At 48.1% G+C, this 12,778-nt stretch overlaps 1 protein-coding gene and 1 long non-coding RNA gene across 4 annotated transcripts; one reads left to right on the forward strand and one right to left on the reverse strand.

The window, feature by feature from the left end:
• The first annotated feature begins 2,479 nt into the window (after positions 1-2,479).
• Positions 2,480-11,579, forward strand: ALKAL2 (ALK and LTK ligand 2). Of its 2 annotated transcripts, none has more exons than XM_045369923.3 (6): positions 2,480-2,649; positions 3,307-3,616; positions 4,842-4,895; positions 4,982-5,062; positions 8,027-8,091; positions 10,985-11,579. In XM_045369923.3, exons 2-6 carry the CDS (start codon positions 3,364-3,366, stop codon positions 10,988-10,990), a joined length of 459 nt encoding a protein of 152 aa, XP_045225858.1. In that variant the 5' UTR covers positions 2,480-2,649; positions 3,307-3,363; the 3' UTR covers positions 10,991-11,579. The 2 variants fall into 2 exon arrangements, with proteins under 2 accessions (XP_045225858.1, XP_045225859.1); XM_045369924.3 differs by having other exon boundaries at positions 10,988-11,271.
• LOC141408383 (uncharacterized) lies at positions 4,556-12,734 on the reverse strand. 2 transcript variants are annotated; one of them, XR_012422741.1, is made up of 3 exons: positions 12,447-12,734; positions 4,942-5,056; positions 4,556-4,832 (listed from the first exon to the last, which is right to left on the reverse strand). It is a non-coding gene; the product is annotated as an uncharacterized lncRNA (long non-coding RNA). The 2 variants fall into 2 exon arrangements; XR_012422739.1 differs by lacking the exons at positions 4,556-4,832; positions 4,942-5,056 and adding an exon at positions 8,697-11,292.
• Positions 12,735-12,778: the final 44 nt, after the last annotated feature.

Genomic DNA, 12,778 nt, shown 5'->3' on the forward strand with positions numbered 1-12,778 from the left:
ACAACACGGGTTTGAAGGGGTCCACTTACAGATTTTTTTTTCAAACGTGGGTCGAAAACACAGCAGCTGGAGGATGCGAAACGCACGCAGAGGGAGGGCAACTTTCCGTATTTGCGTGTTCCACAGGCCCCATTGTGGGACGTGAATGTGCCTGGATTTCGGTATCTGCTGGAACCAGTCTCACGCTATACCAAGGGATGACTGCACATGTATTTCTGGTGACTGGAGAACTCCAAGGGGTTCATCTTGACAATACCATTAACTTAAAAGTTCAATAAAGATGAACAAATCAGTGGTACACTCTAAGTTTGTTAAAATCTGTAAAATTTGTTTCTGTAATATAAAATGAGCAGCACCTAGATAATTTTAGCACGGAACTTTGTAAAAACAAATGCACACATAAATTGCCTGACTCTTAATTTAAGATCTCATTAATCCAAAGACCAACCAAGCATCAGCTCTGCTGCTGTTGATTATCCACCAAACCTCTGCTGAGCTGGGCAAAAGTCTTGGCCCACACTTGGATGGTAGAAAGGGCTCATTCAAGGAATCCATTTGTCCCAATAAAAACTGCAAAAGAAAAGAGATAATATTAATTACTAGCAAGGCTTCCTCGGTAGGTAGAATTTGTGTGTGCGTTGGGGGGGGGGGGGGGGGAATAGATCCTACCGGTATTTTATAGAAGAAATTTAGCTTTTGATTGTATAAAATACTATTCTAATAGAGTCTACGTACGTAAATTTAAAATAATAAGTGAAAATGTGTTTTCTTCTTTTTACCATACAAAGATTTTTTGAAAAACTGTCTTACACCAAGCTATTTTACAACAGTAAAATCTTCTCATGGTTCTATTTTTCTGGGAACTGCGGTGTCCACCAGCTGCGAGGTGGGCCCTGCGAGCAGGACAGGGAGCAGGGCCGGGAAGGGCCGGTTCCATCGCCAGGCGTCGCTCTCGCCAGAGGAACTCAAGTGTCTAAAGGGAAAGGGAGAAAGGAAAAATGCCTCCTTTCAAGTGCTTAAGGTCTGTTTGACATAAAATTTTACTTTTTTTCTGAGTGTATTTTAGCAGAAATGTTCACATTTCAGTCATGTTGCTTGCAAAAAGAAAAAGAAGAAAAGCCTCGCTGTGAAATCAAACCATCTGTTTTTAAAGAGAGCGGAGAGAAAGCACATCCCAAGGGCGTGGGGCGGGGTCCTGAACAGGCACATTTCATATCTTCCCTCTCCACACTGCCTCCTTGCCCAGTTGTGCCGGACACTTTCTCCTCCTAAGGAAACAGACCCGGTGCAGGGAGAGAGAAAGGACGCGGACACGGGCGTAGACGGGGCCTCGCCGAGAGCTCAGGGGACCGGGGCGCGCAGCCTCCAGCCCGCACCGCCCGCGCGCACGTGCGCCTGGGCCAGCATCTTCCCGCCGCGGTCCTGCGACTGCTGCGATTCTGGTGCAGGCCTTTAATTCTCGCCCACTCCGCCTCTCTGATTGTACTCAGAACACCTTTCCCAACCAGATCGCGGACTTGGAAGACGTCCAGCTCTTGCCCAGAAAGCACCAATTGAATGGGAAAGTGCGCAACTGATGGATAATACATTTTACAAGAATAAAACAAAAGAGGCAAATTGCTGAACTTCCACAGATGTGCCGGGCTTCAGCCAAAGAGCCAAACTTTCTTAAAGACGAGCCCGGGAGGCAAGTGCCCTCCTGCGGGCTTTCCCTGCCGGGGCGCGAGGTACCCGCCGGCCGAGGGTCCAGCGCAGAGGAGCGCGCAGGCGGCGCGGGCCCTGCGGGGGAGGGACCTTCACTAGTCCTGTCGCGGGGGGTCTGGGGAGGCGGTGCAAGCCCGCCCCGCTCGCCAAGCTCCTGCCTCCTGGCCACCCCGCTTCGGGGACCGGGGCTTGGGGACCCGAACCTGGGGACTGGGCTCGGGCGGGGCAGACCCCTCGGGCTCCCGAAAGCGGATCCCTCCAAAACGGATGGACTCTAATTGACTTATTAAATGTCGAAGCAATCGGGCAGCTCCCTTTTTAATAGCCCAAGATCTACATTTAGACAAAAACAGAACCGAGTTCCTGGTAAAGGCGTTTCTTCTCATCCTGTCACAAGTGACAGGAACGGAGGGAAACAGGCTGGGGGAGGGGCGGGGGGAGGAGAAAGGGGGGAAGAGGAGGAGACGGGGAGTGGGGGAAGGTGGGGCAGGAGAGGAGACGGGAGACGGGGAAGGTGGGGAGGAAAGGGGCGCGGGCGAGGGGGAGACGCGGTGGAGATGCGGGTGGGGGGACCGGGCGGGGGCGGGGGCGGATTGGGAGGGGGGCGGGAGACGGGGGGGAGGCGAGAGCGAGGTGAGGCGGGGGTACTGACGAAGATCCGCATGGGGGTACGAACACTTCAGCGGCTTCTAATTAAAGCCCCGCTCGGAGCCCTCGGGGACCCGCCTGACGTCGGCGGGCGCGGGGATAAGAAGGGCCCCGAGGTCCGAGGCGGGAGTCGGAGCCGGCGCACCCCAGGGCGGCCGCGGGTCCAGCGCTCGGAGCGGCCGAGTCCCCGCGTCCCGTGCGCTCCGCCCGCCGGGCATGGAGTAGTGGCGCAGCTCGGGGCGCGGGGACAGACGTGCGCACAGACGGCGGCGACTCCGGCGGCTCCAGAGGCTCCAGGTAACCGGCCCGACCCCGACGCGCAGGTGGCTCCCCGGGGGCGCGGGGCAGGTGCGGGCGGGCGCAGCGGCCCGGAGGCGAGGGGCTTCCAGCACGTGGCGCGGCCGGGGCCAGCGCGAGGGTCCGCACCCGGCCTCCTCCGTGGGCTTCGGGGACTCGGCGCCCGCCGCGACCACCGCACAAAGGCAACGCTGGAAACTTGAGCGCTGCCGCCGGGCCCGGCGCGCGGCGCCGCGTTCTTGGAAAGAGGTGGGCGCGGGGGCGCGGCCCCTCCGAGGTCCGCCCGCGGCCGGGGAGCTGCCTGGCACCCGGGGCTTCCGAAGGGGAAAGAAAGTTGTGCCCGCGCCAGGCGCAGCGCGCTCGGCGGACGCGGCCTTTCGGGCGAAAGTTAGGAGGGGCCGGGCGGGCGGGCGGGCGGGTTCCGGGGGCTCCTTTCGGCACCAGCGGCGGTCGCTCCCCGTGGGCGGGACCTCGGGCGGGATCGTCGAGGAGACCGCGGCCCCCTCACCTGCCGGCTCGTTCCTCGGGGTCCGCGAAGGTGCGGGACCGGGTCCAGCGCCAGCGGATCCTCCCGCCTCCCCTCCCGCCGCCGCCCCGCACTCCGTCCCCCTCCCCCGCTGACTTTCTCTCCGGCCCCCCGCGCCCCTTCTCCCGCAGCGAGCCCAGCTCCCGGCGCGTGTCGGAGTCTCCCAGCCCCGCGGCCCCGAGCGCACGATGCGCGGACCCGGGCGCCCCCTCCTCCTGGGGCTGCTGCTGGTGCTGGGGGCGGCGGGGCGCGGCCGGGGGGGCGCGGAGCCCCGGGAGCCGGCGGACGGGCAGGCGCTGCTGCGGCTGGTGGTGGAGCTCGTCCAGGAGCTGCGGAAGCACCACTCGGCGGAGCACAAGGGCCTGCAGCTCCTCGGGCGGGACTGCGCCCTGGGCCGCGCGGAGGCGGCGGGGCTGGGGCCTTCGCCGGAGCAGCGAGTGGGTGAGTGGGGCCGAGCGCGCCCGAGGGCCGGGGCTGCTGGGAAATAGAATTGTCTTTGAGAAACACGTTTCAAAAAGAGACATCAATTTTGACCATTGAACAGCAGAATTCCTTTTTTTTTTTTTTAAGAAAAAATAGCAATAGGTCCGCGCATGAGGCCTGGCAGAGAAGCGCCCGGTCTTCTCCTGGCGCGCGTGAGCTGCTGTGCGGGTTGGTGCTTTCCGCACGGAACTGTCACCCGTCACTTTGGAAATGGAAGCATTTCCAGCAAAGCGTTCCCAACTGAGAAGGAAGCATCCAGGCTCCTTCGTGGCCCTGCCCAGAGTGGCGGCCCACGGGGAATTTCCCAGGAAAGCATGAAAGCTTCTAATGCTTTTGTGACACAATCAGGTCAAATATGATAAGGTCAGCTTTACCCCGGCCGCGTCAAGTTAGGAGTGAATGAAGACTCTCACTAGGGGATGCTCTGCAAGGGATGCCAATGCTCCTCTTCAGAGGGCCTGACTTCACACAGTCGGGGCTCAGCCAGGAGCCCTGAACGGGGGAGTGAAGATGGAGAGGGCTGTAAACACGCAAAAACAAAGCTGAACTCAAGAACACCCGCAGGGTTCTCCCCACCCACTGTCTGCGGAGAACCCTGGTGGTGGAAGTTTGCCTGACTGAGTCTTTCCCTAGGATTCTTACCCTACAAACCAGGTTAATGCATATTCCCACTAATTTACACCTCACTGAAACGTGGTCTTTTAATCCTTATTCTAAATATTTATCTAGAAAAATTAATATTCTATAACCCCTTTTTTTTTTGATGGGTCAAGTGTTCTCTAAAAACTCTGAAATGTTGTGGGATTTGATTCCCAAGGTCCTCAAAATTAAAGTGCCTAAAAGTGACTTATTCACTGGAAGTTAAATGTTTAAAAGAAAAAAAAAACGTTTTCTTACCTCTATAACTTCGTGGTCTCTGTCTGCATCCCATGGGGTAGAGAGCAGACATAATCCTGGAGTTTCAGGAGTAGTTACTGTTATTTCAAGGAAAGTAAATGTCCCTGATACTGACTGAGTCTTCTTCACTGTCGTGTGTTGCAATCCAGGGCCCCAGCCTTTTTTATTTTGTGTAAAGCAACTTGGCTAATGTGGAGTTTCCAATTTTCTTCAACATTCACTTAAGATCACATTTTTAAAAAATGCTTCCTTCAGGTAATATACTACTTTCTTTTCCCTGAAACAGAAATTGTTCCTCGAGATCTGAGGATGAAGGACAAGTTTCTAAAACACCTTACAGGTAAGTTTCCTCCTCGTTCCTCACATCTCCCAGAGTTCCTTTGTACCTGTGAGTCTTTATGATCTGTTTCTTCTTCCATGTTCCAGGCCCTCTTTATTTTAGTCCAAAGTGCAGCAAACACTTCCATAGACTTTATCACAACACCAGAGACTGCACCATTCCTGCATGTAAGTAACAGCATTGAATTTTTATAAAATGCAAGTGCAGTGCAGGGAGCGGTTCCCACCTCTTTCCATTTCCTCATATAGGCCCCTGCCTTCTTAGCTCAAATTTGCCTATTCCTTCCTCACTATGGAGTTAGGGGCCAAGATGGCCAGACCATTGCAGAAGATAACTAACTTCTGCATCAGCTAACGCCAAACTGGAAATTATTTACAGTCACTGGAATAACAGGCTCTTGGGATGGGCTGAACTCCGATTCTCCTTCTGTTGTTAATTCTCCTCCAATGCCCATGTTTGTGCGTACTCTACTATGGCAGTCAAACAGATGTTAAGAATGAGTTGCTAAAATGACTCCAAGAATAAGATTGACCTGGATCATCTCCACTGCTCTGAGCAGACTTTTTCTTCCCATCAGTAATTATAACCTCATCACCCAAGAATTTCATTGTGATTTCAAAACTGTTTCTCTGGCTGGCTCCATCACTCCTTCAGAAATGCAGAGTTGCCCTTATCAACCTAGCTCTCAGCAGTAGCTTTCTCTCCTGTTTCTTTTCAGTCTTCCTAACCTGCCTCTGCCCATTTATTCATAACAAAACATTTTATTTCTCCAAAAGCAGCTCCTTGTTCTCTTCACTGAAGCTTTATTAGCTACAGTGATAGGGCCCTAACTCATTTTTTAAAAATTCAGACTCCAACTTTCATTTCATTTAAGGATTACAGAAAAGTCACGCAGAGACACTAGGCATCCTGCTAACTGCTGTCATCAGGGCTCTCCCGCCGGACCAGGCAGCAGACCAGACTTGCTGTCCTGCCTTCCCCCTCCAAAAACAAACAAACAAAAAGCCAATGTACACAAAGTATAAGTGCTTTTCTTTGTTTAGGCAGCAAAATTACTTCGAATAATAATAACCATCATGTATAGGGCTTCTTCTGTGTGCCAGGTGCATGCCAGTGAGCCTCAGCCCACTGAAGTAGTATCACCAGCACGTTTTGGACAAGGCTGAGGCACATGCATGCTTGGCATTTGCACCAACAGCACGAAGACACATGGAATGCAGCCTCGGCCCCTCTGACCATGGCTTTAGCGACACCATCCTCACGCCAAGGCCAGCAGCACACACTTCCTGAAGAGTTTCGTTTTCATATTCTTGGTGCTGGGCCGCACCCTTCCATGTGGACCTGGCACACTAGTACTCTGTTTTCTTCTTTTGGAATGTAATCACCTGTTTGGGAATCATTAATGTGGCTCTTGGGGCCAGAAAATTTTATCGTTTGTATTGTTTTGATGTGCATATATTTTATATTACATATTTCCTTACAGTAATAGGATCACAGATTCCAAATTTGGAAGTGACCTCTGAGTCATTCAGTCTCATCTCTTCATTTATGGATGAGGAATTGCTTTTGTGCTGTCAGATATCAGCAAAGCTAAGGCACAGATCTCATGGTTGACTCTGCAGGCCTTTTTCCAGGGCATCAAGCTGCGCCCCCATTCGATACCTCCTTTTGCTCATAGCAACTCGGCTTTGTGATACTAAGCTCCTGATCACAGCTCAGCCTGGGCCATGGAGAGGGAGAAGGCGGAGAGATCTGTGCCTTGAGATGGGAGGCTACTTTGTTGCTTTCTGCCTCTTCTTAGCCCATAAAGAACTGGAGAGCTGAAGTTGGACCACTTCTTTACTGCGTTAGGCCATATAAAAGAAAGTCCTTGGGATCCTGGAATATCAGACCTGAAGGAACTTAGTGCCTTCTCAAAGTGTGGTCCTATGGGGAGCTTGCTGGGAATGCAGAAGTAAGTCCCATCTAGACTTGTTGAACAAAATCTGCATTTTAGTAAGATCCCCAGATGATTGGTCTGCACATGAAGGTTTGCAAGACATTGCTGAAAACACCTGGGTTAAGCAGGATGTGGTCAGCCGGGAGCCTGGACATGACACAAGTGGAAGTCTTTACAATTCATTGATTAGATCAGCCATTGAAATCACACAATCCACTGCATTCATGATGTGGAATCTGTTTAGGAAAACTACATTCTAAAAGGCATGATGCTGCTTGTGAAAGAGAAAGCCAGGCGTTCAGATGACCCAGGGCCACTGTTTGGGCATCCTTTTTCCCTTTGAAAAACATTTTCTGTTTGAAAAATCCCTAACAATATGTGCCATAAGTATTTAGGAGGCATATTTTTGAAAGTAGAGCTGGCTACTTATCTAACATATTGTATACATTTATCATTGTCAATCTACCCGTTCAACTCAGATTTTCAGTTGGGTATAAATTCTTCCTTTTAATAAGATTTTTCTATTCTTGAGAAATAAACTAATAATTTACAAATGGTTTCAGCTTTCCATAGATCTTCACCCTGAGGACATATTTTCCCTTATGGCCATGACCACTACACCTTCTCAATTTCTACAGGCAGCATGGCCAGAATAGTGGAATGGGAGACTGTGTACGATACCAAGGAGTATTAGTCTCCGCTTAGAAATGGGCACATTGCTTCTGCTCGCCATCCACTCCAGGCCTCTGCTCTGCTGACTTTTGACCCACTTTCTTTACAATTTACAGGCAGAAGGCTTTGTCCCATGGTCAACTCAAGTTGGGATTCAGCCTGCACATGACCCAAAAGTAGCACAAGGGTATGGAAGGATTGTCACGTAGGAAGCTATTTCTGAGAGAAGCAATGGGCAGCCAGCTCAGCCATGCAGTCTTCGTGTCTGTCCCTCCTCCCTCCGCAGCCCCACTTACATCATCCCACTTCTGCCATTGAAGCTTAAGCCCTTGAAGTACCATAAATTATTAAGTCAACAACTTAGAACCCATGCCTGCAGATTAGACTCCGTATTGCTTCCAGGGAATTCAGATATTTAAAGAAATAAACGGCTTTAGTAGCTGATATACTTGCAAAAAAAAAAAAAGTGATTTATTTGTTTAAGTAACTGACAAGGGTCTGTGATTTATTTTCACCATAGACTATAAAAGATGCGCCAGGCTTCTTACCCGGCTGGCTGTCAGTCCAGTGTGCATGGAGGATAAGGTAAGCTTGGACAGAAGTGCACTGGAGCACATCCCAAAGACGGGAATCCCGCTTGGGACATGAAAACTTCACAGGAGTTTAGGAACACTCATTCTTTGGCTGAGGTAGCCGTATTCTAAGTAGAGAAGGTCCAACACTCTTATCTCAGTGCTGAAAGCTGCCCTACTGACCTGTCGACACTGCCCAGGCAGCTGCTGTTCACTGCTCACCGCACAGCACGTGGGCACTGAGTGGGTCCTGCTCTGAAACACAGCAAATCCGCCAGTTTCAGCATATGACTGAGTGCATAAGCCAGGAACAGACTAAAATTGTCCCTGTTTACTTTGAGGCATTCATTCATTCACTAACACTCACAAGTTAAGTAGATGACCAACATTGTCCATGTAAATTCAAATGATCACATCTGGTAAATGTTTGAGTTGTAGTCTATCATGACAGTAAGCTCATAAAGAACAGCTATCCTCTTTAAATGTTTCTATCAATGGTTTTTTTTTCCATAGCCTCTAATAGTAAAAACGTAAATGCATACCACATTTATGAACTGAACTTTGTACCTTGGCCCCTCGAGGGCTGATATGCAACATGTAACAGCAACCATCAGCGGATGTTTTGAAGGGTAAGGTTTTATTTTCCTGACACAAATGCCACAGAATTCAGTCACGTTAGACAGCAGGATGCCACTGTAATTTCACCCATTTTATACTTACTACGTCTTGTATGTGTGGGCACTGCCCGATGCTGGCTACACCAGCACAAGACAGACAGGCTTCCTGCCCATTGACAGCTGTTCAGAGCACATTCATGAAAAGGGAGTATTTTTCTAGTGGTTACTCTAGTTTGTCTCATGTAAAATGGATGAGGGTAGGTAGTGGTCTTTCCTATACAGATGTGCTCTCTGTGGAGAAGCAGTGCTTATGAATATTTAGGTAGCAGCAGCAGAAGGGGTTGCCTGCATGACCCCAACACCAGCAGGAAGCATCTTTCCCAGTAGAAGAAACTGCTGCTAATGAGAGGAATGGCACTGGGGGAGGCAGGCCGGTGGGTAATGGCGGGTTGAGACTGCGTTTTGCAGTTTCACTGCACTTTTTCTTTGGAGACAGTGAAGGTTTCAATGCCAGGCAAAGCTGGGAAGTGCTGTGTAGTAATGTCCCCCCAGGTCCCTGCTCTTTCCAGTTCTCTCGAGCCGCTCATCCACTGCCTGTATGTCACACGGACTTTCTTCTCTTTAAATCAGTGAACAGATGTATATTCCTGTCACCCAAGGTGATATGCCAGGGGAGATGAGTTTTTTTTTTTAGGTATTTCTTTATAATTAAATCCCATTGTTCCCAGAGATGAGCCAGGGACATCCTTGGAAATTTTCCACTTACTTACAAGTGAGGAGAGCCAGTTCCCCACTGTTTTAGCCACTCGAAGAGCTACTCTGTCTACATGTCCATTAGCCAACCCCTGCCTCCCCTCTGCTGGCTGCTGCTGGAGGCAGCTGCAGTTACACTGAAGGACATGGTCATTTCAGTGGGACTCAGGCTCCTGGATGGGTCTCTGCATGGCACTTCATGCTTTGCAAATGCCACAGTGATGCCCCGCAGAAAAGCTGTGGCGGAATCCCCTTGATAGTCTCCAGCACCCTTTACATCATTCTCCCCATCACCGGACAATCACATCAGAGCCTGACTGACGATGAGATGCAGGTAAAGGTAACAGGGCAAGGCCCAGGCTCGCAAGCTTCTGTTCCCAAAAGGCCACCTGCTTGACAGCCACAGGTGTCGCAGCTGTAACTGGGTTCATTTTGGCCAAGACATAGGTATAGTTTAAAACATTGATACCCTCTTAACTATAATTTCATAACTTCCATTTTTTTTTTTTAAAGATACTTTCTTCAAAGTCCAAAAGTTTTAAATGGCAACAGCAAATTGTTACCTAGCTGGTCACCACAGTGTAGATACAGTCCAGGGTTTCTCTGTGCTTTGCAGACCTCAGTGAGACACCAGAGGGCAGGGCAGGCATCCCAGGGTGCCCACACTAGTGCGACGGTGTGGCATCAGGAAGGCCCTGCAGTCCCGGTTCTGCTGGTTAACAACCTGCCACACGCACTTCTGTCCTGACACACAAGGACGGCAGGGCAAGACTGCAAACCATGACCTTGTCTTTGTAAAGGCCCAGAGCCTGAGAAAAGCAGGTGTTTAGCAGGAAGGGCTATGCCCTCATCTCAGAGCAAATCCATTTGCCACATTCTGAAGCTCATTAATAGACCTCTTCAGCCAAAGAGAACAATGTCCCCACCTACCCTCCCTAACAGTCACAGACGCACTTCATTGTTGGACTTCCAGGTCAGTCAATCAGAAGCCTGAGCTCTGGAATATTGTCAAAGAAAAGGAGTTCTGAGTAGTGAGTGCCCAGTGCACTCTCCCAAATGCAGCCTCATCTTAGTAACCTCGAAGTTTATCACTCTTTTAAAAATAAACAGAATACCAGTGGTTTAGATATTTCAACAAAGAATGCTAGAAACAACTGTCTAATCTTGATTATTAGCTTTACCAACTCTGTGAACACTGAGGTTGCAGAACTGCCAGGTAAATCCCTGTGGCCTGGACTACTGAGGATTCTGATAGCACATATAAGACTAAGCACTCTTCTTCAAGCTTTAATAAGCATCCACATGTATCTGTGATGACTTTCATTGCTTTAGCATCGCAGCCATGTAGTAACTGCAGAAAGAAGTTATTTTTCAAAAGACAGTAGACTACACTTTTTGTAACACAGACATACAGACGCACTCTGAGACTGCCTATGTTGATAAACATGTTGTGTCCCTAACTGAAGTGACAGGTCTTCTGGAATTCACAGGAAGAAGTGTGGATAGTCATATCAAACGCAATGTATTTGTTTTCAGCAGTGAGCAGACTGTACAGGAGCAGCACACCAGGAGCCATGAGAAGTGCCTTGGAAACCAACAGGGAAACAGAACTATCTTTATACACATCCCCTCATGGACAAGAGATTTATTTTTGCAGACAGACTCTTCAATAAGTCCTTTGAGTTTTGTATGTTGTTGACACTGTTTGCAGATACATATTCGATAAATCAGTGTATTGACAGTGATATCTGTCACTCTTATTTTAAAAACAACCACAAAAGGAATGCTCCACGTTTGATGTGTAGTGCTATAAAACACAGAGAATATTTCGTTTTCTTGATTAGCTGAAATCACAAAAAATGTTTCTTTAGAAACATAAGCAGAATCTTAAAGTATATTTTCATATAACATAATTTAATATTCCGTATTACTTTCACTGTTAAATTCTCAGAGTATTATTTGGAATGGCATGAAAAATTAAAATTTTGGTCATGTTTTAGGAACAGTGGAGTGTAAATCTGTGGCTAATTCTGTTGGTCCTTTGTATAATAAATGTAAAATAGTATTCCAGCTATTGTGCAATATGTAAATACTGTAAATAAACAAGTAATAAATGAAGTGTTTGTTATAATGAATAGTCTTCAAAGTGACTACCTCTCTAACAGGTTCACTGTTGGGAATTCGTGTCTTCAGATTTACTGAGACCATGACACTGGCAAAAGGTCACAGAATATAAAAGTCATAAACAAATGAAAACTTGAAGCCTAAGAATTTCTCTAAGGGATCATTAGCATTTTTTTAAAGTAGAGGCTACTATATATTGGTGACATAATTTCTTCAGATAGGCCCTGATTTGCTGGGAAATATTCCAAATAAGGTTGTATCCATTATTTCCCAAGTGATTTTGTAATCATGAAAATGCAAAACTAGGAGGAACCTTAAGACTTCTAAGCAGTCTCAAAATTTTACATGTAGATGTATTTTAAACAGATCTAACTGGATCCAATTTAAAAAGCGGAATTCAGCAAAGCAATGTTTCTCCATTCATACGAGCCCTTGTCGGCAGATGGTATTGTCTGGGTAGAGCCATAAGGACAGAATAGTCAAGAGTCCTAGGATTTGTTTGAGGATGTGTATTTATAAACATTAAAGAAAAACTATAGGATTTCATTTCCAAACATAAAGGAATAGAAGAGTAAGAAATTTTGACTTTGAGATAATTAAAAGCAATTACTGAATGAAGAGAACAGGGTGTAACTTTTGAAGTGTTCTTATTTAATTCTGTTTTCTAATTAAGCTCATTACTTGACCTTTTCTTCCCAATTTTTTATGTTTTAAGGATATCATGTTCAAATATCCAATCTATTAATATTTAATCCCCTAAGTTTTCTGTATGTCTGAGTAATTCCAACAAGAGCAAGACTCACTGAGTCTGCAAACTTTCTTCCTATGAAGACAGCGTGGCACTTCCACATGATACAGTGGGGAAACTACTCACTTTCATCTGGCAGCAGCTCATCCTCCAGGCACTAGTGAGTCAAGGATCAAACATGTCTCCTCCCCCTGGCACTGCCTGGGACCCTGACGATACTGGTCAGGAGTGCAGATGTCCTGGCCAGGCAGCTGTGCGTCACTGCACAGGAGGGCACAGCGTAGAGGCAACATGTCCAGAGGATGGTATTAGGCAAGGACATTTCCAGCTGTAGGACCTCAAACTTCTTTCAGAAACTAGACATGATGATATGCGGCAGCAATGTGCTTATTTTCATCATTTTACTTTCTCATCCTGAAGATAAAACATGCACACATAACATCATAGATCATGTAAAA

Source organism: Macaca fascicularis, chromosome 13 (assembly GCF_037993035.2).
Source record: "Macaca fascicularis isolate 582-1 chromosome 13, T2T-MFA8v1.1".
Classification (NCBI taxonomy): domain Eukaryota; kingdom Metazoa; phylum Chordata; class Mammalia; order Primates; family Cercopithecidae; genus Macaca; species Macaca fascicularis.